The sequence below is a fragment of the Hyla sarda genome, chromosome 12, assembly GCF_029499605.1.
Source record: "Hyla sarda isolate aHylSar1 chromosome 12, aHylSar1.hap1, whole genome shotgun sequence".
Lineage (NCBI taxonomy): Eukaryota > Metazoa > Chordata > Amphibia > Anura > Hylidae > Hyla > Hyla sarda.
In genome coordinates, this window is record NC_079200.1 from 22,800,275 (window position 1) to 22,823,466 (window position 23,192).

The window sequence follows — 23,192 nt, forward strand, 5'->3', positions numbered from 1 at the left end:
TTTTTTTTTATGTACATGGGGACCTTTACAGCCTGTTAAGGAGGATAAGGAAGAAGAGTGACAAGAGGGGGACCTTTTCTATACTCTTGTCTGAAACTCTGCCCCTTAGACCATCTGTATCCGTTTTGCCTGAATTGCTAATTTAATTTTTTTGTTTTTTAGATACATTTTTATATTTTTATATTTTTTCCATATGAGCATACAGTATGATGAGTATAATGATCATGTCCACATAGTAACTGACCACAACATTAAATTATGCACAATAAAATGTTTTTTTATTGAAGTAAAGAACCCATAGCAATGCTTAGAAGAAGAAGCAAAGATTTCCACAATGAGCATGTCAATATCATATCATAAGCATTTATCATGTCGGGAATCCGTGGCTTAGTAGTAGAAGATGTCCTCCGGACAATTAACATTTGGTGTGGTGGACGTGTTCGGGACTGTGGATGATCTTCACAGAATGGTGGGACACTTCAGAAGATGGAAAAAAGAGGAAAGAAGTTTCATTTTCATTTACTTGACAGCCCAGTACATAAAAAGACACAAGTCTTAGGCTATGTTCACATACCAGAATTTCTGTGCGGAATCTCAATGCAGAGATTAAGCAGCAGCAGAGTCCCATTGAATTCAATGGGATTCTGCTGTATTATGCACATGGCAGAATTTCCGCACCAGATTTTTCTGGCGCGGAGATTCCAATTCTACTGTCTGCACGAAGAATGGACATGTCTATTCTTTCTGCGGACTCTGTACGGAATGCATAGCCATCTATGAGACGGCACATTCCTGTGCGGTCCTCCCGCCGGTATGCTACTGTAAAATATGGTAAGTGGGTTTCCCTTAGCAATGCTTGCTAAGGGGCCTAGGAGCTTCAAAATATGTTGCTAGCTGGGGGTTGAGCACCCTCTAAAACACTTGAGCAACCATTCAGATAATAGATTTTAGTTTTTAGAGGTCCTTTAAATTAAATAATCAACTTAATAGGTTGGAATGGACATCATGCTACATCAGATGCTGTGTTTCAAAGGTTTTCACTCCTAGATTCAATGTGACTAGGGGCAATATGGCTCCTATAGACACAATTATAAAATAACACATTGAGTCTCCATGGTCCTTGAAGGAATTTTCTGGCCTGAAATGATTGATGGCCTACCAATCCCCATTTCAGCTGCTTTGAGAGCCACAGTGCTGCACTACACGGTGAAAGGGTCCAGAAGTCGTCCTCCGTATATTGTGGCTCCAGGTTACCACAGTTAAACTTCCATTAAAGCCGTTCACTGACTTTAATACAATCCCCCATGTTCCTCTGTACATGTGTACAGGTCTTAATTTAAGAAAATCTAAAAGGGAAGTCCCTTTAGGGAGTCATAAGCTCCAGTTCTGTCTCCCAAATGGCACCCTATTGTGTGGCTCTTCTTAAACTTACCCTGTTTGGTGCTTGAAAGGTGGTCCCCAGAAACACTGAAAAAACAACATTTTGTCAAAATTCTGATAGATTTCTACATTCAAAAAGCAACTTTATCAGTTACATAATTGCAATATATTTTGGAACAAATGTTAAATACATGAAATGTTTTTAACTCTATATAAAGATTTAAATTTAATTTAAGTGTCTCTGTTATTAGCAAAATCTGTTGACAAAAGTTTTTGTCTCTAAAATGAGTCGGTATGAGCTAGCGGCTATGTGTTTAATTCACTAGCTTTCAAAGCAACTCCAACTGTTGGTGTTGGGCCAGTTGGTGTTATTTATCATTTACTTCTCCTCAAATTGGGGGGACGTTGGGGTTGGTAATTTCCTTGCTGTATTCTCGGTCTCACTGTAGGAGACAGGCTTTATTGCAAGTCTATGGAGCTTGTCTAATACAGCGAGATGGAAAAGGCAATGATTTAGGAACATAACCCCATGTTTTAATGTCAACTGTTGTTTCTAATGATGGGGAATCATTAGGTTTCAGAACACATTTTGTATCACTTACTGGATGTCGTGACCATCAATCAGGCGCTTGTATGTGGCAATCTCCATTTCCAGATGTGTTTTCTGGTCCATTAGGATCTTATATTCATGGTTCTGGCGTTCTAGGTCTCCACGGATCTGTGACAACTCAGACTCAACGTTGTTGATCAGACATTGCAACTGGGCAAGTTGGGAGCCAAAAGTGGCCTCTGTCTCGGCCAATGTTCCTTCCAAAGCTGATTTCTGCAGCATGAAAACAGAAATGAGGCATGGGTTGTATTCCGACTAATCCGACTGTAATTTAGTACCAAAATCCATGCTAATTTAAACCTAAACCTATGGTTATATTTTGGTTATGAAGCTACACTCACCATGCTTAGTTGGCTTTGTAGTTCAATCTCAAGAGTCTGGACGCTGCGTCTTAGTTCAATGACCTCAGTTTGGACAGATTGCAATTGTTCAGAACCAGATGCCATCTGACGGTTCAACTCTTCGCTCTAATAAATAGAAAGCATAGAATACCATATGAAGGCTTTATTTTGTCTAATTAGTTTAGATGATCAATAATATAAATTTTTTTGCTTTAGCGATGTGATTTTTTCTGTCCTTTTTTGTTGAACTCTTTATCTATAGTTCAGCAAACACAATGCAATGTATATTCTGTCTTTTGCAGATCAGAAAATGTAAATAAATCCACTAAATATTTTTCTACCACAAAATGGTGCTATGGAACATTAAATTACTAATGAAAAAAAAAGTTGTGTTTCAACTTTACAGCACACCATGTGGTTAGGCATGGAATTGCAAGTAAGTATATGCATTTTTTAATTTTAAACAATTCATTTGATCCCAAAAAAACTTTGACATGTCATAGAAACAAATACAAGTTTTGATTGGTCAGGTTCTGAATATAAATGTAAGTTTATATGCTGGTCACAATCCCTGGCAGTGCACTGGTAACCTATGTTCATTCTATTGGTCGGTCAAGGTCTGAACAATCAGACCCCGATCGATAAAAACTTTTGACAGGTCTCTGTGATACATTAAAAGTATTTTTCCTTGACACTATTAAGAAATATCCTAAAACAATATCTAGTATCTCAAACTGTTGCATGCTAATGCTTGTTACATTTATTCTGTTACGTTTACCCAGGCTTGCTCATGTTCTGTATATATACATATACAGTGACCCCTCAACCTACGATGGCCCCGACATACGATCATTTCGGCATACGGTGGCCTCTCAGAGGCCATCGCATGTTGATGGCAGCATCAATATACAATGCTTTTGTATGTCGGGACCATTGCATAATCCGGCAGCACAGACTGCTTCAGCTGCCACCGGATAGCCGTTTACGGTGCCCCGTGTGCTCCGGTGACGATCCCTTACCTGTCCTCGGGGCTCCGGCGCGTCCTCTTCGGCATCCCTGCATCGTCGGTGCTCTCCATCGACGTCATCACGTCGCTACGCACGCCGTCCCGTCATCCAATAGGAGCGGTATGCGTAGCGACGTGATGGCGGCGACGAAGAGCACGGATGCAGGGGAAGCAGAGGCCTTGCCGGAGCATTGGGGACACCTCGGGGACGCGGCGACAACGATGGAAGGCTGGGTGTTGTAGTTTTGCAGCAGCTGGAGGTCCGCAGGTTGTAGACCACTGTCCTATACTTTACATTGCACGGATCCGTCAACATACGATGGTTTCAACAAACGATGGTCCGCTTGGAACGAATTACCATCGTATGTTGAGGGACCACTGTATATATATATATATATATATATATATATATATATATATATATGATACACATCTTTAGAAATGAGGTAATGTAAGAAAAACATACCCTTTGGAGGAACATGCTCTCAACTTCTCTCATGTTCCTTTCCATGAGGTTCTCATATTGCTCACGGATCTCAGACAATACTCTGTTCAGATCCATTGATGGGGCTGCATCCAATTCCACATTGACTCTGGCTCCCAACTGAGCACGCAGAGAGTTTACTTCCTAAAAGCAAATTGATAATGGTTGATATAAAAATCCATATGTATATTTCCAATAGGATTTTCTTTTGCTATACTGTTGATGGACAAACATGCTTTGCAGTCATTGATAATATCATATTGAAAAGCCAAAATGATCACCTCCTCATGGCTCCTCTTCATCTGTAGAAGTTCCTCTTGAAGGTTTTGGACTTGACTCTCCAAGTCACATACCTCCCGACTTAGCTCTTCTAGGACACGACGCAAGCCATTAACATCAGACTCAACGTTGTTTCTAAGTCTAAGCTCCATCTCATATCTAAAAAAGAAGGACAAGCACCAGATTAAGGATAAGGACAGCAACAGTGTTAGCAACAATTGAGTCTACAAGTGAAAATTTTGAATCTAAATTAATCTATTATATGGATATAACATACTTATTCTTGAAGTCATCAGCAGCCAGTCTAGCATTGTCGATTTGAAGCACAATTCTTGCGTTTTCCATAGTGGCAGAAGATATCTAAATGAAATAGAAGAAAATTGTGTTAAATTATCTTGAAATTTGCAGTAATGTCATTGTGGAGCTATAAAGAAAGGCAACGAGTCAACCTGCTGCCAATTACTTGCTACCTCAATTTACCTTTCCACTTAAGTCAAGTATTATGTCAGCCTCTAGTTTGATGGACTTACAACTTTTTTGGAATGTATAAAGAATAAAAATCATATATACTGCATTCGTGATTTGGAGATTTGTATCTGTAAAGTGAACACCGAGGACAAAGGGAAGACGACTGCTACTCAATGTATCAAAGCCTACACAGGAGTTCTTCCAAAACCAGGGAAGAAGGGAAGTGGACATTCTGTTTTTGCCGTATTCACACCCCACGGTACTACACTAGGAGCACTCTTCTAGTGGTTCTTGGAGTTACTTGTTGGTAAGAAGAAAAAATATTATTTGGAACTGCAACTTCTTATTATTAGTATTATTATTTGTTTATTTATTTATTTTTTTATATTCACAGTTTTATTGCTTTTCGAAATATACCAACAATTATATAGGGGCCATTTGAAAATGATCTATAAATACAATTTCAACAATACCAAAAAAAAACGAGAATAAGATGGCATATATATCGGCAATAGAGAAGACCCACATGGGAGTCCCTCGTAATATCTCAGTGATATAAGACAGATTAAAGGACAATTGCATTAAAAACAAAAGGTGGACAGAAGGTAAAGCAAAAAAATGACAGGATATTTACAAGAATATAACATGTAAGGGAGAAGGGTAGAGAAAGGCCATTGTAGAAGGGGGAGAGAAGGGAGTAAAGGGAAAGGGACAGAAACCCAAAAAAGAACTAAAAAGCCACTAGCATCAGGAGAAGGAGCAGCAAAAAGAGGCCTATGGTGGAGAAAGATAGGCAGTGAATCAAGATTGGTAAGCGTCTGTAGAGATGAAGTTGATCCAAAATGGCCAACAATATAAATATCTTAATCAATTCTTGTGGTTACACTTTATTTTACCTACGTATATACATGTGAAATATCTTAACATCCTCACCTGGCTTTGAAGGTCCTGGATAGTTCTAAAGTAGCTGCTGAAATCAGGAAGACTGCTGGGTTGGTTCCTCTCATACCACTCTCTTATATTCCTCTCAAGTTGGGCATTTTCTTGTTCTAAAGATCGAACCTTCTCAAGGTAGGAAGCCAGTCGATCATTTAGATGTTTCATGGTTTCTTTCTCATTGACATTGAAGAGACCATCACCCTTCCAAACGCTGTGGCCTCCAAAACCACCAAAGTGACTGTTGTGACCCTGGACACCTCCAAATCCATACCCATGACCTAAAGAAGTATGTTTGGAAATAGAGATTCCTTTTCCTCCACATCCTCCATGGACACTTGGGGTCCTGTAATGACCACCATGATGGGATAGGCTGGAGCTTCCATGATGTACTTTATGAAATCCTCCATGATGAGATCCATGGGATGATCCATGTTGGGAGATTTTATGTGAATCTCCATGATGCACCTTGTGGTGGAGAGTTGAGATATGGCTGGTGATCCTATGGCCGGTCCCCTTGATGGAACCAGCTGTAGAATGGCTTGACTTGATACAATGGCTCATGTTGAGAGTTCTGCAAAACTTAGTCTGCTTCTTCTTTAAAAATCCAAGTGTAAGGGCCCATTTTATAAAAGACAGCAGAGGGGGTGTTGCAAGAGGCAAAAGGATTTACAAGCATCATGTTTCGTTTCATTTGACCATTAATGAGATTTATATTAAAGACATTTGTGTGATTGCTTGAGAAAGATCATAGGGAAGGTGGAAACTATGACAAGTTTATTGCAGCGCTGTTCAACAGCGTTATATTCACCACACCTATCCAGCTAAACAAAAAGGATCCAGATTGTCCTAGTCTCATGCAAGTCTTGGGCTCTAAAGATGTCTGGGAATTTTTAAATTACATTGGTTAATGTACATTTTACGTTTTTCTAAACACTCCTTAAGAAAGGATAGGACCAGCTCATTATGAAGATCTGATGGTCTTATTGATTCCCTTTGTTAAGATCGGACTGAGGTATTTTGGGCCCACCAGAAATCAGTCTGATGGCCTACCTTTTAGAAAACATTGATATGCCCTTTTTTACTCTTTTATACTTTTATAGTTTTCATTGTTGACAAAGAACTCACACAAGTTATCTGCTACAGCATTAACTCGAGTACATGTGTAGAGTCCAAGAGCAGTAACACCTTCGCCATTTGAACAAGTCCAGTATAGCTTCACAACTATTTAGTTAAAGGGGTATTCAGCCCCTAGACAGCTTATCCCCTATCCAAAGGATAGGGGATAAGATGTCTGATTGCGGGGGTCCTGATGATGAGAACCCCGTGGTCTCCCTGCTGCAGCCGGCGTTCGTTGGGTGCAGCGCTGGAGGCTCATGACATCACGGTCACGTCCCCTCCCATAGTCTTGCATTGAGGGGGCGTGGCTGTGATATCACGAGCAGGGCGTGACCTTGACATCACGAGACTCTGCCCTGCATCGCCAGTCATCTGGCACGGAGCGTACTCCCACATGGTATTGAATTTGGGTTTGTGCGTATCACCCTTGTATCAGGGGTACTCGTGTGATTTTCGGGCTGCAGGCGCTGCCCTATAAAGATCCACATGAAAAAGCGGTGCAAAGTGGTATTTCCTATAAAAGCCTATTTAATGAATAATATAATAAAAAGCGAAACATCTATGGCAAGATTAATTTCTGGTATCTGAGGGTATTATAAAGTCCCTGTTAGTATCCTTTGTTACATAGTATACAAAAGAAGGTTGCAGCAGCTCTTTTGGTCAAAAAATGGAGGCACTTAGCTCACTTTTTCATCAAAACGTGTCCCCCATCCACCACATAGTTACATAGTTACATAGTTAGTATGGTTGAAAAAAGACATACGTCCATCAAGTCCAACCAGGGAATTGAAGGGAAGGGTGTAAGGGGATAAGGGGAAGGGATGTAGTTTTATAATTCTGCATAAGCATTAATGTTATTTTGTTCCAGGAATGTATCTAACCCTGTTTTAAAGCTGTTAATTGTTCCTGCTGTGACCAGTTCCTGAGGTAGACTGTTCCATAAATTCACAGTCCTCACGGTAAAGAAGGCGTGTCGCCCCTTTAGACTAAACCTTTTTTTCTCCAGACGGAGGGAGTGCCCCCTTGTCCTTTGGGGGGCGGGGGGGGGGGGGGGTTTAACCTGGAACAATTTTTCTCCATATTTTTTGTATGGGCCATTTATATACTTATATACATTTATCATATCCCCCCTTAAACGTCTCTTCTCAAGACTAAACAATTGTAACTCCTTTAATCGCTCCTCATAGCTAAGATGTTCCATGCCCCATATTAGTTTCGTCGCGCGTCTCTGCACCCTTTCCAACTCTGCAGTGTCCCTTTTATGAACAGGCGACCAAAACTGAACAGCATTTTCCAGGTGAGGCCGTACCAATGCTTTATAAAGGGGGAGTATTATCTCCCTGTCCCTTGAGTTCATGCCTCTTTTGATACATGACAATATCCTGCCGGCTTTGGAAGCAGCAGCCTGACATTGCATGCTATTCTGTAGTCTGTGATCTACAAGTCACCCAGATCCTTCTCTACCAGTGACTCTGCCAGTTGAATCCCCCCTAAGACATACGATGCATGCAGGTTATTAGTACCCAGATGCATAACTTTACATTTATCCACATTGAACCTCATTTGCCAAGTGGATGCCCAGACACTTAGTCTATCCAAGTCATCTTGTAACTTATGCACATCCTCTATAGACTGTACTGTGCTACAAAGCTTGGTGTCATCTGCAAAGATAGAAACAGAGCTGTTAATGCCATCCTCTATATCATTGATAAATAAATTAAACAACAGCGGGCCCAGTACTGAACCTTGGGGTACACCACTAATAACCGGGGACCAATCAGAGTACGAATCATTGACCACCACTCTCTGGGTACGATCCATGAGCCAGTGTTCAATCCAGTTACAAACTAAAGTTTCCAAGCCCAAAGACCTTAACTTACCTGTCAGACGTCTATGAGGGACAGTATCAAATGCTTTAGCAAAATCCAGAAACACTATATCCACAGCCATTCCTCTGTCAAGGCTTCTACTCACCTCTTCATAAAAGCAAATTAGATTGGTTTGACAACTTCTATCCTTAGTAAACCCATGCTGGCTATCACTTATAATACTATTATCCCCTATGTATTCCTGTATGTAATCCCTTATTAGTCCTTCAAACAATTTACCCACAATGCACGTTAGACTTACCGGTCTATAATTGCCTGGCGAAGACCTAGAGCCCTTCTTGAAGATTGGTACCACATTCGCCTTGCGCCAGTCCCTTGGCACAATACCAGACACCAGAGAATCTCTAAATATCATGAACAAGGGTACAGATATTACTGAATTTACCTCTCTAAGAACTCTTGGGTGTAGTCCATCTGGCCCTGGAGATTTGCTTACATTTACTTTACTGTACTTACCTTGTACCATCTCTACATTAAGCCAGTTCAGTACATTACATGATGTGTTACCAGCACTGACCTGTCCAATGTCAGCTCCTTTTTCCATAGTGTATACAGAACTAAAGAACCCATTCAGTAGCTCCGCCTTCTCTTGATCGCCCGTGACAACCTCCCCATTATCATTATTAAGGGGTCCTACATGCTCTGTCCTTGTTTTTTTTGTATTTATATATCTAAAAAAATATTTAGGATTAGTTTTGCTTTCTTTGGCCACCTGTCTCTCGTTTTGAATTTTTGCTGTTTTTATTACATTTTTACAGATTTTATTAAGCTCCTTGTACTGTTTAAATGTTATATCTGACCCATCAGATTTTATTTTTTGAAGGCTATTTTTTTGTTGTTTATTGCTCTTTTAACCTCATTTGTCAGCCATGTAGGATTTAGTTTTAATCGTTTATATTTGTTCCCCTTTGGTATATATTTGAGCTGTATAGTTATTTAGAGTTGATTTAAAGATGTCCCATTTACCTTCTGTATCAGTATTTGACAACACCTCCCCCCAGTCTATGTCCTGTAGTGCAGCCCTCAGCCCAGGGAAATTTGCCTTTTTAAAGTTATATGTTTTTGCCTTCCCCGCCTGTCTTTGTTTTCTACATTTTAAGTCAAAAGTAACTATATTGTGGTCGCTATTACCAAGGTTTTCCCGCACAGTTACATTACCAACCAGCTCTGCGTTGTTGGAAATGATCAGATCCAACAAGGCATCACTTCTTGTTGGGTCCTCCACAAACTGGCCCATAAAATTATCCTGCAATAAATTTAGGAATTTTCTCCCCTTTGTAGTTTTAGCCAACCCCCGGCCTCAATCTATATCTGGATAATTAAAATCTCCCATTATTACCACTGTACCTGCCCGGGCGGCCCTCTCTATTTGTTTATACAGCCGACCTTCTATCTCTTCAGTGATATTAGGGGGTCTGTAGATTACACCAAATACAATTTTTTCAATATTTCCCTCCTTTTGCAATTCTACCCACAATGATTCCACATCCTCAGAATCATCACACACTATGGCATTGTTCACACTGACTTTCATACCACTTCTAACATACAGACAGACTCCACCACCTTTTCTGTTCATTCTATCCTTGCGAAACAATGTAAACCCCTGCAGATTAACAGCCCAGTCATGCGAGGAGTCCAGCCATGTCTCAGTGACCCCCACTATATCAATATGTTCCTCCAGTATCAAGGCCTCAAGCTCCCCCATTTTATTTGCTAGGCTTCTGGCATTTGGGAACATACACTTTACATTTCCATTAAGTTTTACACATATAGTCTCACTAATGGGATTTTCAGAGTTATTGGGGTTAATGTTATTTTTTGAGTTATAAGGGCTAATTGTACTATTTAAGTTATTGGGGCTAATGGGATTATTTGAGTTATTGGGTCTAACGTTATTATTTAAGTTATTGGGGCTAATGGGATTTTTTGAGTTAATGGGGCTTATTGTAGTTATTGAGATATTGGGGCTAATGGAATTTTTTGAATTATTGGGATTACAAGTTTTTCGGGGTACATTTATTTTTACGGCTGGTTTGTAACCCATGGATTTCCTTATCCACTGCTCTTAACCTCCCCCCACAGGACTCCTCTCCACCTACCATTATGTCCTGACCCCTCTCTAACCTATCCATCCCACTGTCTGCTTTCTTTGCTTTATTATCCTCCCCCCACTCACCTAGTTTAAATACTCAGCCACCCCTTCCAGGATTCTCTCCCCCAGCACAGCGGACCCCCTTCCATTCAGGTGCAAAGTATCCGTAGAATAGAGTTTGTACCCCAATGAAAAGTCAGCCCAGTGCTCTAAAAACCCAAACCCTTCCCCCTTACACCACGACTTAAGCCATGCATTTAACTCCCTAAGCTCCCGCTGTCTTTCCTGTGATTCGCATGGCACAGGAAGTATTCCAGAGAACACAACCTTAGAGGTCCTTTCCTTCAGCTTGGCATTATTCTTCAAGGACCTCCACCTACCATGTATTCTGTCGTTGCTTCGCACATGGACCACGACAGCTGGGTCATCCCCAGCCCCCGCTAGTAATTTGTCCACCCTTTCCACAACATGCCGAACCCTGGCACCAGGGAGACAGCAAACCATTCGGTTGAGGTGGTCTTGGCGACAAATTATTCTATCCGTCTTCCTGATTATAGAATCCCCTACCACAACTAACTGTCTTGGCCTACCTGCGTTACCATCCCCCACACTACTAGTTGAGCTGTTCCCCCGGCTGTTAAGGAGACCAGTATCCACTAGGGATGCCACCTCTGATACTGAGGCCCTCGCATCATCGCCCAACTTGGCAATTTTACTTGGGAGATCAGAAGCAGAAGTGGCCTTCCTTTTCCTTGCCCCCTTTCCAGTCCCTCTAACTACATTAACCCATCTCCCTACTTGGGCCTCCTGGCTAGTTCCTCCAACCTCCATTTCTACCCCACTAACTGCTTGCTCTGTAAGATTGTCAATCGCCCTCAATGTTGCATTTTGCTCATCTAGATCTCTAATACGAGCTTCCAGGTGGGCAACATGCTCACATTTGTCACAGCGGTATTCACCCTGAAGCTGCTGCTCCAGAGATGTATACATGTGGCACAATGTGCACTGAAGAAAACCTCCAATCCTGCTGTCCATATCCTTGGTGACAAACAGCTGTTATTAACTATATGGAAAAACTACTTTTATCAACGGAGTGTAATACTTACAGTTACAGTGGGTCCTGCTTACAATTCCTGCTTTTTAAACTTCTGCGTATAAAACTTCTCAGATGTTAACACTTAAGACTACAACACTTTAGAATACAAACCAAATCCTCAGTTAGACTCAGCCAGAGCGGAGGTGGCCTCATTTCGGATGGGACCCTAAAATTCGGATGGGACCCTAACACTCATTTCACTCACCTCTGCTGGGCATATGGCCTCTGACTGGGTGACATGCTGGATCCAATATCAAATTATAAAATCTCCTGTGAACAGGGAGGGGTGCACGGCTACAGAGGGTGCCACTCCACGAAATTGCACAGCAAAAAGAAAAAGAAAAATAGCCAGCACTACTACCTAATACATGGGTGCACGCTGCTGTGGCAAATGCAGAGTATACAAAAAAGAAGGTTGCGCAGCACTCTTGGTCAAAAAATGGAGGCTCTTAGTGCACTTTTTGATCAAAACGTGTCCCCCATCCACCACGCGAAGGTGGCCTCATTTCGGATGGGACCCTAACACTCATATTGGATCCAGCATGTCACCCAGTCAGAGGCCATATGCCCAGCAGAGGTGAGTGAAATAAGTGTTAGGGTCCCATCCGAAATGAGGCCATCTCCGCGTGGTGGATGAGGGACACGTTTTCATCCTTTGTTACACGTTCTATGGGGGATAATTTAAACCTACTGAAATCACAGTCATGTATGTCGGTAGTGTGTCGTTCTCCCTGTGCTTATTTATGCTGCACCTTAATGTCTGTACTGTGCAACCAACATATTGGAGGCCACACGGGTATTCCATTAGTTGTTAACCAACTTTCTTACTTACCCCTTTGATTGGATACCTCCAGTCACGTAATTTTTTTTTACTTGTCTCTGTGATTGGATGATTTTTATTAAAATATACAAGCAGGTTTTCCCTCTTTCCCCTTTCCTCTATCCACATCACCTTCTTAGGTAAAAATATTCACCCGTCTGCCCTGCTACTCATCAAACCACCTTACTATATCCTGTATTAATTTATTAGGCCAGGTTCAAACTACGGAATTTCTGACCAAAATTCTGCTCATGAATTTCGGTCGGAAATTCCGCTGCATATAGCTCAACATGCAGGTGAATGGGATTCTGTGAACCCATACACACTGGGAATTTTCTGGTCTGACAGAAAATTTTGAACAAAAAATCCCGCCAGGACATTAAAGGGGTACTCCACTGCTCAGCATTTGGAACAAACTGTTCTGAATGCTGGAGCCAGGAGCTCATGATGTCATGCCCCACCCCCTCAATGCAAGTCTATGGGAGGGGGCATGACGGCTTTCACGCCCACTCCCATAGACTTGCATTGAGGAGCGGGTCATGATATTATGAGGGGGAGGGACTATGACGTCACGAGCTCCCAGCGCCGGCTCCAGCGTTCTGAACAGTTTGTTCCAAACGCTGAGCAGCGGAGTACCCCTTTAAACCAGCAGGGGAACGTCAATATTTGCACAGTCACGCTGGCCACGCTTGGAAGCTCCGGGCAGAAGTCTGAGGCTGAGCCACATTATCACTCCAATGCCTAGGTGGCCACACTGGGTTCTCTGGTTCTTTTTTTGGAACAGGTCGACCCTGCTCACTGAGCTGAGTTTTCTGAGATGCCCGTTGGCCTAGAGTTGGGAAACTCCTTTTATTTATAGAATGTTATTAATCTATTGACCATGTGAATAAATAAACAATATACAACATAAATATAATACTATGAATTCATTGGGGGAAATTTATCAAAACCTGTGCAGAGGCAAAGTTGCCCAGTTGGCCATAGCAACCAATCAGATCGCTTCTTTCATTTTTCAGAGGCCTTGTTAAGAATGAAGTAAGCTGATTGGTTGCTATGGGCAACTGGGCAACTTTGCTTCTGCACAGGTTTTGATAAATCTACCTTATAGTGATTATATTATGTCTCTGCTTGGTATGGCCATTTTGTAAAGTTCTTTAGCATTGCTAATAGAAAAACAATCCCTCTTTGGAGGAACAGCCATTGCTGATCAATTATTAAAGTGTTACTGTCATTAAAAACAACTTTTTTCTATTTTATAATTCCTTAAAAACAAAGCATTTTCCTATTATTATTCATTAAAAAAAATGTGATTGCTAAAGATGTGAAAAAAAATGGTTTAAAAAAATGGCCACTAGTGGTCTCTGTCTCTTTAATTTTGCAAATGAACCCTAAAAATAAAGCCTTTTTGGTCCCTCAAAAAAGGACCATTTTCTCTGAGGGAAGGGGTAGGGAGGTGTGGTTATCTCCATGATGTGGCTCAGAGCAATGTATGATTAAGCTTTCACCAGCATGAACTGAACAACTGTGAGATCCAAATAAGGCTGGGTTCACACCACGTTTTCTTAAATACGGTTCCCGTATACGGTTTGGAGGAGGGGGGCGGGGCTTAATCGCGGCGCCCGCACTCAGCCGTATTCGGGAACCGTATTTAATGCAAGTCTATGAGCCGACCGGAGTGAACCGCAGCCTCCGGTCGGCTTCGTTTTCGGCTGTATGCGGTTTCACCGAAAACGAAGCCGACCGGAGGCCCCACCCCCTCCTCCAAACCGTATACGGGAGCCGTATTTAAGAAAACGTGGTGTGAACCCAGCCTAAGATGTAGACAGCTTGAAGCATTTCCATGCACACTGACAAGCAATACAAGGTGCTAAATTATTATTTACATACAAGATGGTTTCTCTTTGGTCATTTTATGAACTTATTTTTTATGTATTTGCACCATATAGGTTCCACACGGCTGCTTTACGGTTTAATTTTTTGGCACAAAATGCAGGTTTTTCTTGCATTTTCTGTACTTATAGTTTTACATTGCTATATTAGAGTTATATAGAACATGCACGTTGCAAATGTAAAAATGTTTGTGCAGACCTCATGACAGAGGAGAGATGGGGTGGGGGGGGGGAGGAGGAGCTCATCATGCTCCTGGAGAAATGCCTCCAGCCTCCCAGAGAGATGCAGAAAGACTCAACATAGTGGTCCATAGATCAAAAGTTATTTTACATAATAACACATGCATATTAATACGCATACAGGTCTTAGGGCACATTACTGCACTGACAAGCATTTTTTTTTTTACATTTTCTTACTAATGAGGTATTTCTCACAGAAAAGGATTGCAGTAACACATGTTTTGCTATACACATGTTTATTCCCTTTGTGTGTATTGGAATTAAACCAAAAAAGGGAGGTAAAAAAGCAAATTGGACATAATGTCACTAAACTCCAAAAATGGGCTGGACAAAATTATTGGCACCTATAACTAAATATTTGGTTGCACACCCTTTGGAAAAAATAACTGAAATCAGTGGCTCCCTATAACCATCAATAAGCTTCTTACACCTCTCAGCCGGAATGTTGGACCACTCTTCCTTTGCAAACTGCTCCAGGTCTCTTATTGGAAGGCGCCTTTTCCCAACAGCAATTATAAGATCTCTCCACAGATGTTCAATGGGATTTAGATCTGGACTCTTTGCTGCCACTTCAGAACTCTCCAGCGCTTTATTGCCATCCATTTCTGGGAGCTTTTTGATGTATGTTTGGGATCATTGTCCTGCTGGAGGACCCAAGATCTCGGACACAAACCCAGCTTTCTGACCCTGGGCTGTACAGTGCGACCCAAAATCCGTTGGTAATCCTCAGATTTCATGATGCCTTGTATACATTCAAGGCACCCAATGCCAGAGGCAGCAAAACACCCCCAAAACATCATTGAGCCTCCACCATATTTCACTGTACTGTGTTCTTTTCTTTGTAGGCCTCATTCCGTTTTTGGTAAACAGTAGAATGATGTGCTTTACCAAAAAGCTATATCTTGGTCTCATCTGTCTACAAGATGTTTTCCCAGAAGGATTTTGGTTTACTCAAGTTCATTTTGGCTAAATGTAGTCTTGCTTTTTCGTGTCTCTGTGTCAGCAGTGGGGTCCTCCTGGGTCTCCTCCATAGTGGGGTCCTACTGGGTCTCCTGCCATAGTGGGGTCCTCCTGGGTCTCCTCCATAGCGGGGTCCTCCTGGGTCTCCTTCCATAGTGTTCCATTTCATGTAAATGTTGACGGATAGATCGCGCTGACACTGATGCTTCCTGAACCTGCAGGACAGCTTGAATATCTTTGGAACTTGTTTGGGGTTGCTTATCCACCATCCGGACTATCCTGCATTGACACCTTTCATAATTTTTTCTCTTCCGTCCACGCCCAGGGAGATTAGCTACAGTGCCATGGGTTGCAAACTTCTTGATAATGTTGCGCACTGTGGACAAAGGCAAATCTAGATCTCTGGAGATGGACTTGTAACCTTGAGATTGTTGATATTTTTCCACAATTTTGGTTCTCAAGTCCTCAGACAGTTCTCTTCTCCTCTTTCTGTTGTCCATGCTTAGTGTGGCACACACAGACACACAATGCAAAGACTAAGTGAACTTCTCTCCTTTTTATCTGCTTTCAGGTGAGTTTAAAGGAGCATCACATGCTTGAAACAATCTTATTTTTCCACAATTTTTAAAGAGTGCCAATAATTTTGTCCAGTCCATTTTTGGAGTTTGGTGACATTATGTCCAAATTGCTTTTTTTTCCTCCCTTTTTTGGATTAGTTCCAATACACACAAAGGGAATAAACATGTGTATAGCAAAACATGTGTTAATGCAATCCTTTTCTGTTAGAAATGCTTGATTTTCTTGAAAAATTTCAGGGGTGCCAACATTTACGGCCATGACATCCAAAGGATAGGGGATAAGATGTATGATCACAGGGGTCCCGCCACTGGGGACCCCTGAGATCTCAGTGCAGCCCTCTACAAACACAGCTGCTAATGACGTCATGCCACATCCCCTCCATTCATGCCTATAGACATGAATGGAGGGGGTGTGGTGTGACATCACGAGGGGGCGTGGGCCATGATGTCATATCTCGGACTCGGAGGCAGCTTCCGGCAGAGAATGCAATGGGCTGCACAGAGATTGTGGGGGTCCCAGTGGTGGGACCCCTGCGATCAAACATCTTATCCCCTATTCTTTGGATAGGGGATAAGATGTATAAAGCCGGAATACCCCTTTACGTCTACTGATTTTTCAGAGTACATTGTTATTTATAGTAGCACAGATTTTCATGTGGTCAATTTATTCTGAGTGATAACAGCAAAACAGTATGCTAACCTATCCTGCTGCATATCCCAGCCATGCTTATTCATTTCCATATTATGTTTTATTTTTTTGAAGTGTATATAGCTATTTTGTGGGACTCAAAAGAGTCTTGTACAAATGGACTGAATGTATCCCCTAGTTGACATTAGATCCACTGAAATAAGCAGGACTCAAATACGTGGCAGCAAACATTGTCTGCCGGTAGGCCGTCAAATTTAGTATATGCAGAGCAATAATGTGAACATAGCCCAAGAATTTTTTTTAGCCATTAATATTTTGTATAAATATAATGACCAACATTTATTATTCAGTGTATGACAAGGTCTGACAAGAAATTTTACAAGTGGAAAAGATGCTTCTAAAATGATGCCAGAGTTGTCTTCTTACTCAAAAAATTCTATTTTTAGACTAATTAACCCCTTAAGGACACAGCCCATTTTCACCTCTAGGACGCAGCCCTTTTTTGCACATCTGTACACTGTCACTTTAAACATTAATAACTCTGGAATGCTTTTACTTATCAATCTGATTCCGAGATTGTTTTTTCGTGACATATTCTACTTTAACATAGTGGTAAATTTTTGTGGTAACTTGCATCCTTTCTTGGTGAAAAATCCCAAAATTTGATGAAAAAATTGAAAATTTTGCATTTTTCTAACTTTGAAGCTCTCTGTTTGTAAGGAAAATGGATATTCCAAATATAATTTTTGGGGGATTCACATATACAATATGTCTACTTTATATTTTCATCATAAAATTGACAAGTGTTTACTTTTGGAAGACACCAGAGGGCTTCAAAGTTCAGCAGCAATTTTACAATTTTTCACAAAATTTTCAAACTCGCTATTTTTCATGGACCAGTTCAGGTTTGAAGTGGATTTGAAGGGTCTTCATATTAGAAATACCCCATAAATGGCCCCATTACAAAAACTGCACCCCCCAAAGTATTCAAAATGACATTCAGTAAGTGTTTTAACCCTTTAGGTGTTTCACAGGAAAAGCAGCAAAGTGAAGGAGAAAATTCAAAATCTTCATTTTTTACACTTGCATGTTCTTGTAGACCCAATTTTTGAATTTTTACAAGGGGTAAAAGGATAAAATTTATACTTGAATTTGTAGCCCAATTTCTCTCGAGTAAGCACATACCTCATATGTCTATGTAAATTGTTCGGCGGGCGCAGTAGAGGGCTCAGAAGCGAAGGAGCGACAAGGGGATTTTGGAGAGTACATTTTTCTGAAATGGTTTTTTGGGGGCATGTTGCATTTAGGAAGCCCCTATGGTGCCAAAACAGCAAATAAAAAAAACATGGCATACCATTTTGGAAACTAGACCCCTTGAGGAACGTAAAAAGGAATTAAGTGAGCCTTAATACCCCACAGGTGTTTCATGACTTTTGCATATGTAAAAAAAAAAAAAAAAAATTCACTAAAATGTGTGTTTCCCCCCAAATTTCACATTTTTGCAAGGGTTAATAGCAGAAAATACCCCCCAAAATTTGTAACCCCATCTCTTCTGAGTATGGAGGTACCCCATAAGTTGACCTGAAGTGCATTACGGGCGAACTACAATGATCAGAAGAGAAGGAGTCATATTTGGCTTTTTGAGAGCAAATTTTGCTCGGGGGGCATGTCGCATTTAGGAAGCCCCTATGGTGCCAGGACAGCAAAAAAAAAAAATGACATGGCATACCATTTTGGAAACTAGACTCCTTGAGGAACGTAACAAGGGATAAAGTGAACCTTAATACCCCACAGGTGTTTCACGACTTTTGCATATGTAAAAAAAAAAATTTTTTTTTACCAAAAATGCTTGGTTTAGCAAAAATTTTACATTTTTAAAAAAGGTAATAGCAGAAAATACCCCCCCAACATTTGAAGCCCAATTTCTCCCGATTCAGAAGACACCCAATATGGGGATGGAAAGTGCTCTGCTGGCGCACTACAGGTCTCAGAAGAGAAGGAGTCACATTTGGCTTTTTGGAAGCAAATTTTGCTCTGGGGGCATGCCGCATTTAGGAAGCACCTATGGTGCCAGGACAGAAAAAAAAAAACCACATGGCATACCATTTTGGAAACTAGACCCCTTGGGGAACGTAACAAGGGGTAAAGTGAACCTTAATACCCCACAGGTGTTTCACGACTTTTGCATATGTAAAAAAAAAAATATTTTTTTACACTAAAATGCTTGTTTTCCCCCAAATTTTACATTTTTACAAGGGATAATAGCAGAAAATACCCCCCAAAATTTGTAACCCCATCTCTTCTGAGTATGGAAATACCCAATAAGTGGACGTGAAGTGCACTGGGGGCGAACTACCATGCTCAGAAGAGAAGGAGCATCATTGAGCTTTTGGAGAGAGAATTTGGCCATGTGCATTTCCAAAGCCCCCCGTGGTGCCAGAACAGTGGACCCCCCACATGTGACCCCATTTTTAAAACTACACCCCTCACGGAAGGTAATAAGGGGTGCAGGGAGAATTTACACCCCACTGGCATTTGACGGATCTTTGGAACAGTGGGCTGTGCAAATTAAAAATTTTATTTTTCATTTTCACAGACCCCTGTTTCAAAGATCTGTCAGACACCTGTGGGGCTTAAATGCTCACTATACCCCTTGTTACATTCCGTGAGGGGTGTAGTTTCCAAAATGGGGTCACATGTGGGTATTTATTGTTTTGCACTTATGTCAGAACCGCTGTAAAATCAGCCACCCCTGTGCAAATCACCAATTTAGACCTCAAATTTACATGGTGCACTCTCCCTTCTGAGCCTTGTTGTGCGTCCCCAGAACACTTTGCGTCCACATAAGGGGTATCTCCGTCCTCAGGAGAAATTGCTTTACAAATTTTGGAGGCTTTTTTTCTTTTACCGCTTGTGAAATTTTAAAGTATGGGGCAACACCAGTATGTTAGTGTACAAAATGATTTTTTTTTACACTAACATGCTGGTGTAGACCCCAACTTTACCTTTTCATAAGGGGTAAAAGGAGAAAAAGACCCCCAAAATTTGTTAGGCAATTTCTCCCGAGTATGGCGATACCCCATATGTGGCCCTAAACTGTTGCCTTGAAATACGACAGGGCTCCAAAGTGAGAGCGCCATGCGCATTTGAGGCCTAAATTAGGGATTTGCATAGGGGTGGACATAGGGGTATTTTACACCAGTGATTCTCAAACAGGGTGCCTCCAGCTGTTGCTAAACTCCCAGCATGCTTGGACAGTCAATGGCTGTCCGGAAATGCTGGGAGTTTTTGTTTTGCAACAGCTGGAGGCTCCGTTTTGGAAACACTGCTGTAGGATACGTTTTTCATTTTTATTGGGGGGGAAGGGGTGGTGGTGGGGGGGGGGCAGTGTACGTGTATATATGTAGTGTTTTACTCTTTATTTTATGTTAGTGTAGTGTTTTTAGGTTACATTCACACTGACGGCGGATTACACTGAGTCTCCCGCTAGGAGTTTGAGCTGCGGCTGCTGCAGCTCAAACCTGAAGCAGGGAATTCACTGTAATCCGCCGCCAGTGTGAATGTAACCTGTACATTCACATGGGGAGGGGGGGGGGGGGGCAAAACTACAACTCCCAGCATGCACTGACAGAACGAGCATGCTGGGAGTTGTAATTTTGCAACAGCTGGAGGCACACTGGTTGGAAAATACTGAGTTAGGTAATAGGTTCTATTACCTAACTCGGTATTTCCCAACCAGTGTGCCTCCAGCTGTTGCAGAACTACAACTCTCAGCATGTACTGATTGCCAAAGGGAATGCTGGGAGATGTAATTATGCAACAGCTGGAGGCACGCAAGTACAACTCCCAGCATGCCGAGACAGCCATTTGCTGTTCCTGAATGCTGGGAGTTGTAGTTTTGCAAGATTTAGCAAGGGATAGGAGGGGTGGCAACCCTGCCACCTCACTCCTATCTCTTCAAGGGGGATCGAGGGTGTCTTGGACACCCCCGATCCCCCTTATTTTATCGCGGCGCCGCCGTTGATGGGCAGGGGGAGAGCGCTCCCCCTGCAAACACCATAGATGCCATGATCAGACTGATCACGGCATCTATGGGGTTAATGCTGCCGGGACCGGCGCGATCGCGGCCCCGGCAGCTGCGGTGGGACTCTGGCTGTGATTGACAGCTGAGTCCCACCCGCGATCTCCTGCACTGCCCGCGGCAGAGCAGGAGATCGCTTGGACGTATGCATACGTCCATTTGCGCGAACGTGTAATTCGCCTGGACGTATGCATACGTCCAATAGCGGGAAGGGGTTAAAGGAGTTATCCACCATAAGATGATTTTAGTAGGTACCTGGCAGACAGTAATGGACATGCTTAGGAAGGATCTGCGCTTGTCTTGGGGCTAAATGGCTATGTTGTGAGATTACCATAACACTGTGGCTATATTTTTGTGAACTTGTATTTCCTGTTGGAGTTTGGTCTCTTAAACTAAACATCCCATAGTTCCCTGTTTGTAAGTGTGAACTCACTTTCCCCCTCCCACACATCAGCCACCCCACCATTGAAACACAAAGGAGTTGCATTCCATTCAAAAGACCAGTGTACCTACAGCTGTTGTAAAAGGATCTCTCTCCCACCCAGCGGTAGCCTCACCCATTGAAGCAGGACTGGCTCCCTTTGCCCACCTGACTAGTGATGTAATGTCTCGGCGCACTGCAAACTGGGAAAACCCGAGACCTGTGCACATTAAAATGGCGCACATTTGTGATGTACAAGTATAGGTGCAAGTGTAAACAAATAGACAATTCCAAATGCATCAGACCTCTACAATTCCATTTCAAAATACACAATGTTTAACAAATGTGGGCCATTAAAGGAAGTGAAAAGAATGATAAAACTAAACATGAAGTTTTGTTGCCCTACTTGTGCACCAATTTTCAGCATCCTTCAGAATGCAATGTCCTTCTTGCTAATCTGTACCATCGTAGGCTGGTGATTGACTGATGGGAATGTCTTAGCCAATGGGGTTGAGCTAACAATATTTGTGTCCAGAAGAGGAAACTCCTGCTTCAGCCACTTGTTGTCAGTCAATTGTCAAAATTTACCCTTAGGGTCCTATGAAGTGTGCTGATACAAGGTGTAAATGCTCATTTAAAGAGTCTATTACAAGGCTTGAAGACCATGCAGAGGTCATTCATTAGCTGCACATTCCCTATTATACTGGAAGATTTGTGGCCAAAAAACGACAAATATACAATAATTTACTTGTGATAGCTTTTAGCCAGCAGCTATCTTTCCAGGTCTCACCATACACATGACTGCTCAGCTTGTCTGTGTTTATGTGTTATGAATGTAAAAAGAGAAGGAGTACAGCTAAGTTTACATTGCCGTTGCGCTCTGTCCCATAAAGGGCCCATTCAGCAATTTTTTTTCTCCCGCTGAATGGCCTCAAAAACAGGTCGGAGCACAACTGACTTCAACAGGTCATCACCAGGTCCAGACGGATCCTATTGACTTGAATGTGGTCCGTCGGAGATCGGTCTGTCGGTGGTTTACCCGAGGAAAAATATAGTGCATGTACAATTTTTTTCTTTGCCAAAATCAACAGAATTGCCAATGGAGCTCCACATAGCGGAGCCCGACAGGCAAAGTGAACTTAGCTTAAGCTACTGCCAGAATCCTCTGACAATGCCTATCTCAATGAAAACAAAAAAGATTACGCTATTGATATCCAACATCACCTGTCAGTAGTAGAGTCAGGACTGGAAGGCCCCATACACATTAGAGAGTAGTGGGTTCAGTCAACTTTTTTCTAAGGCACATTGGGAACTTTACAGCAAGTTAAAGGAGTACTCCGTTGCTCAGCGTTTGGTACAAACTGTTGCGAAAGCTGAAGCCGGCGTCGCAGCTTGTGATGTCATAGTCAAGCCCCTCATGATGTCACGGCCAGCCCCCTCAATGCAAGTCTATGAGAGGGGGCGTGACAGCCATCACGCCCCGTCCCATAGACTTGCATTGAGGGAGCGGGGCGTGACATCATGAGGGGGTGGGGCTATAACATCACGAGCTCCCGGCTCCAGCGTTCGGAACAGTTTGTTCCAAACGCTAAGCAGCGGAATACCCCTTTAAGGAGAATGAGGTTGAAGGGGGACAAGGGGGAACTTTTCCATCCTCTTTTCTGAAACACTGCCCCTTAGATCATCCATATCAGTTTTGCCTGGATCGATCCTTTTTTTCTTATTTGTTGCATATGAGCATACAGTAGGATCATGAGTACAATGATGTAAAAAACGTGCATAGGTAGCTGCAACCCGACAATAGTAATGTCCTCATAGTAATTGACCACAAAATTTAAGTTTGCACAAGAA

At 42.1% G+C, this 23,192-nt stretch overlaps 1 protein-coding gene across 2 annotated transcripts; it reads right to left on the bottom strand.

Moving 5' to 3' along the window:
• Positions 1-320: 320 nt before the first annotated feature.
• Positions 321-13,534, bottom strand: LOC130297022 (keratin, type I cytoskeletal 14-like). 2 transcript variants are annotated; one of them, XM_056549175.1, is made up of 8 exons: positions 13,474-13,534; positions 4,378-4,460; positions 4,103-4,259; positions 3,804-3,965; positions 2,332-2,457; positions 1,983-2,203; positions 1,433-1,467; positions 321-477 (listed from the first exon to the last, which is right to left on the bottom strand). In XM_056549175.1, exons 2-8 carry the CDS (start codon positions 4,443-4,445, stop codon positions 416-418), a joined length of 831 nt encoding a protein of 276 aa, XP_056405150.1. In that variant the 5' UTR covers positions 4,446-4,460; positions 13,474-13,534; the 3' UTR covers positions 321-415. The 2 variants fall into 2 exon arrangements, with proteins under 2 accessions (XP_056405150.1, XP_056405149.1); XM_056549174.1 differs by lacking the exon at positions 13,474-13,534 and adding an exon at positions 5,502-6,190.
• Positions 13,535-23,192: the final 9,658 nt, after the last annotated feature.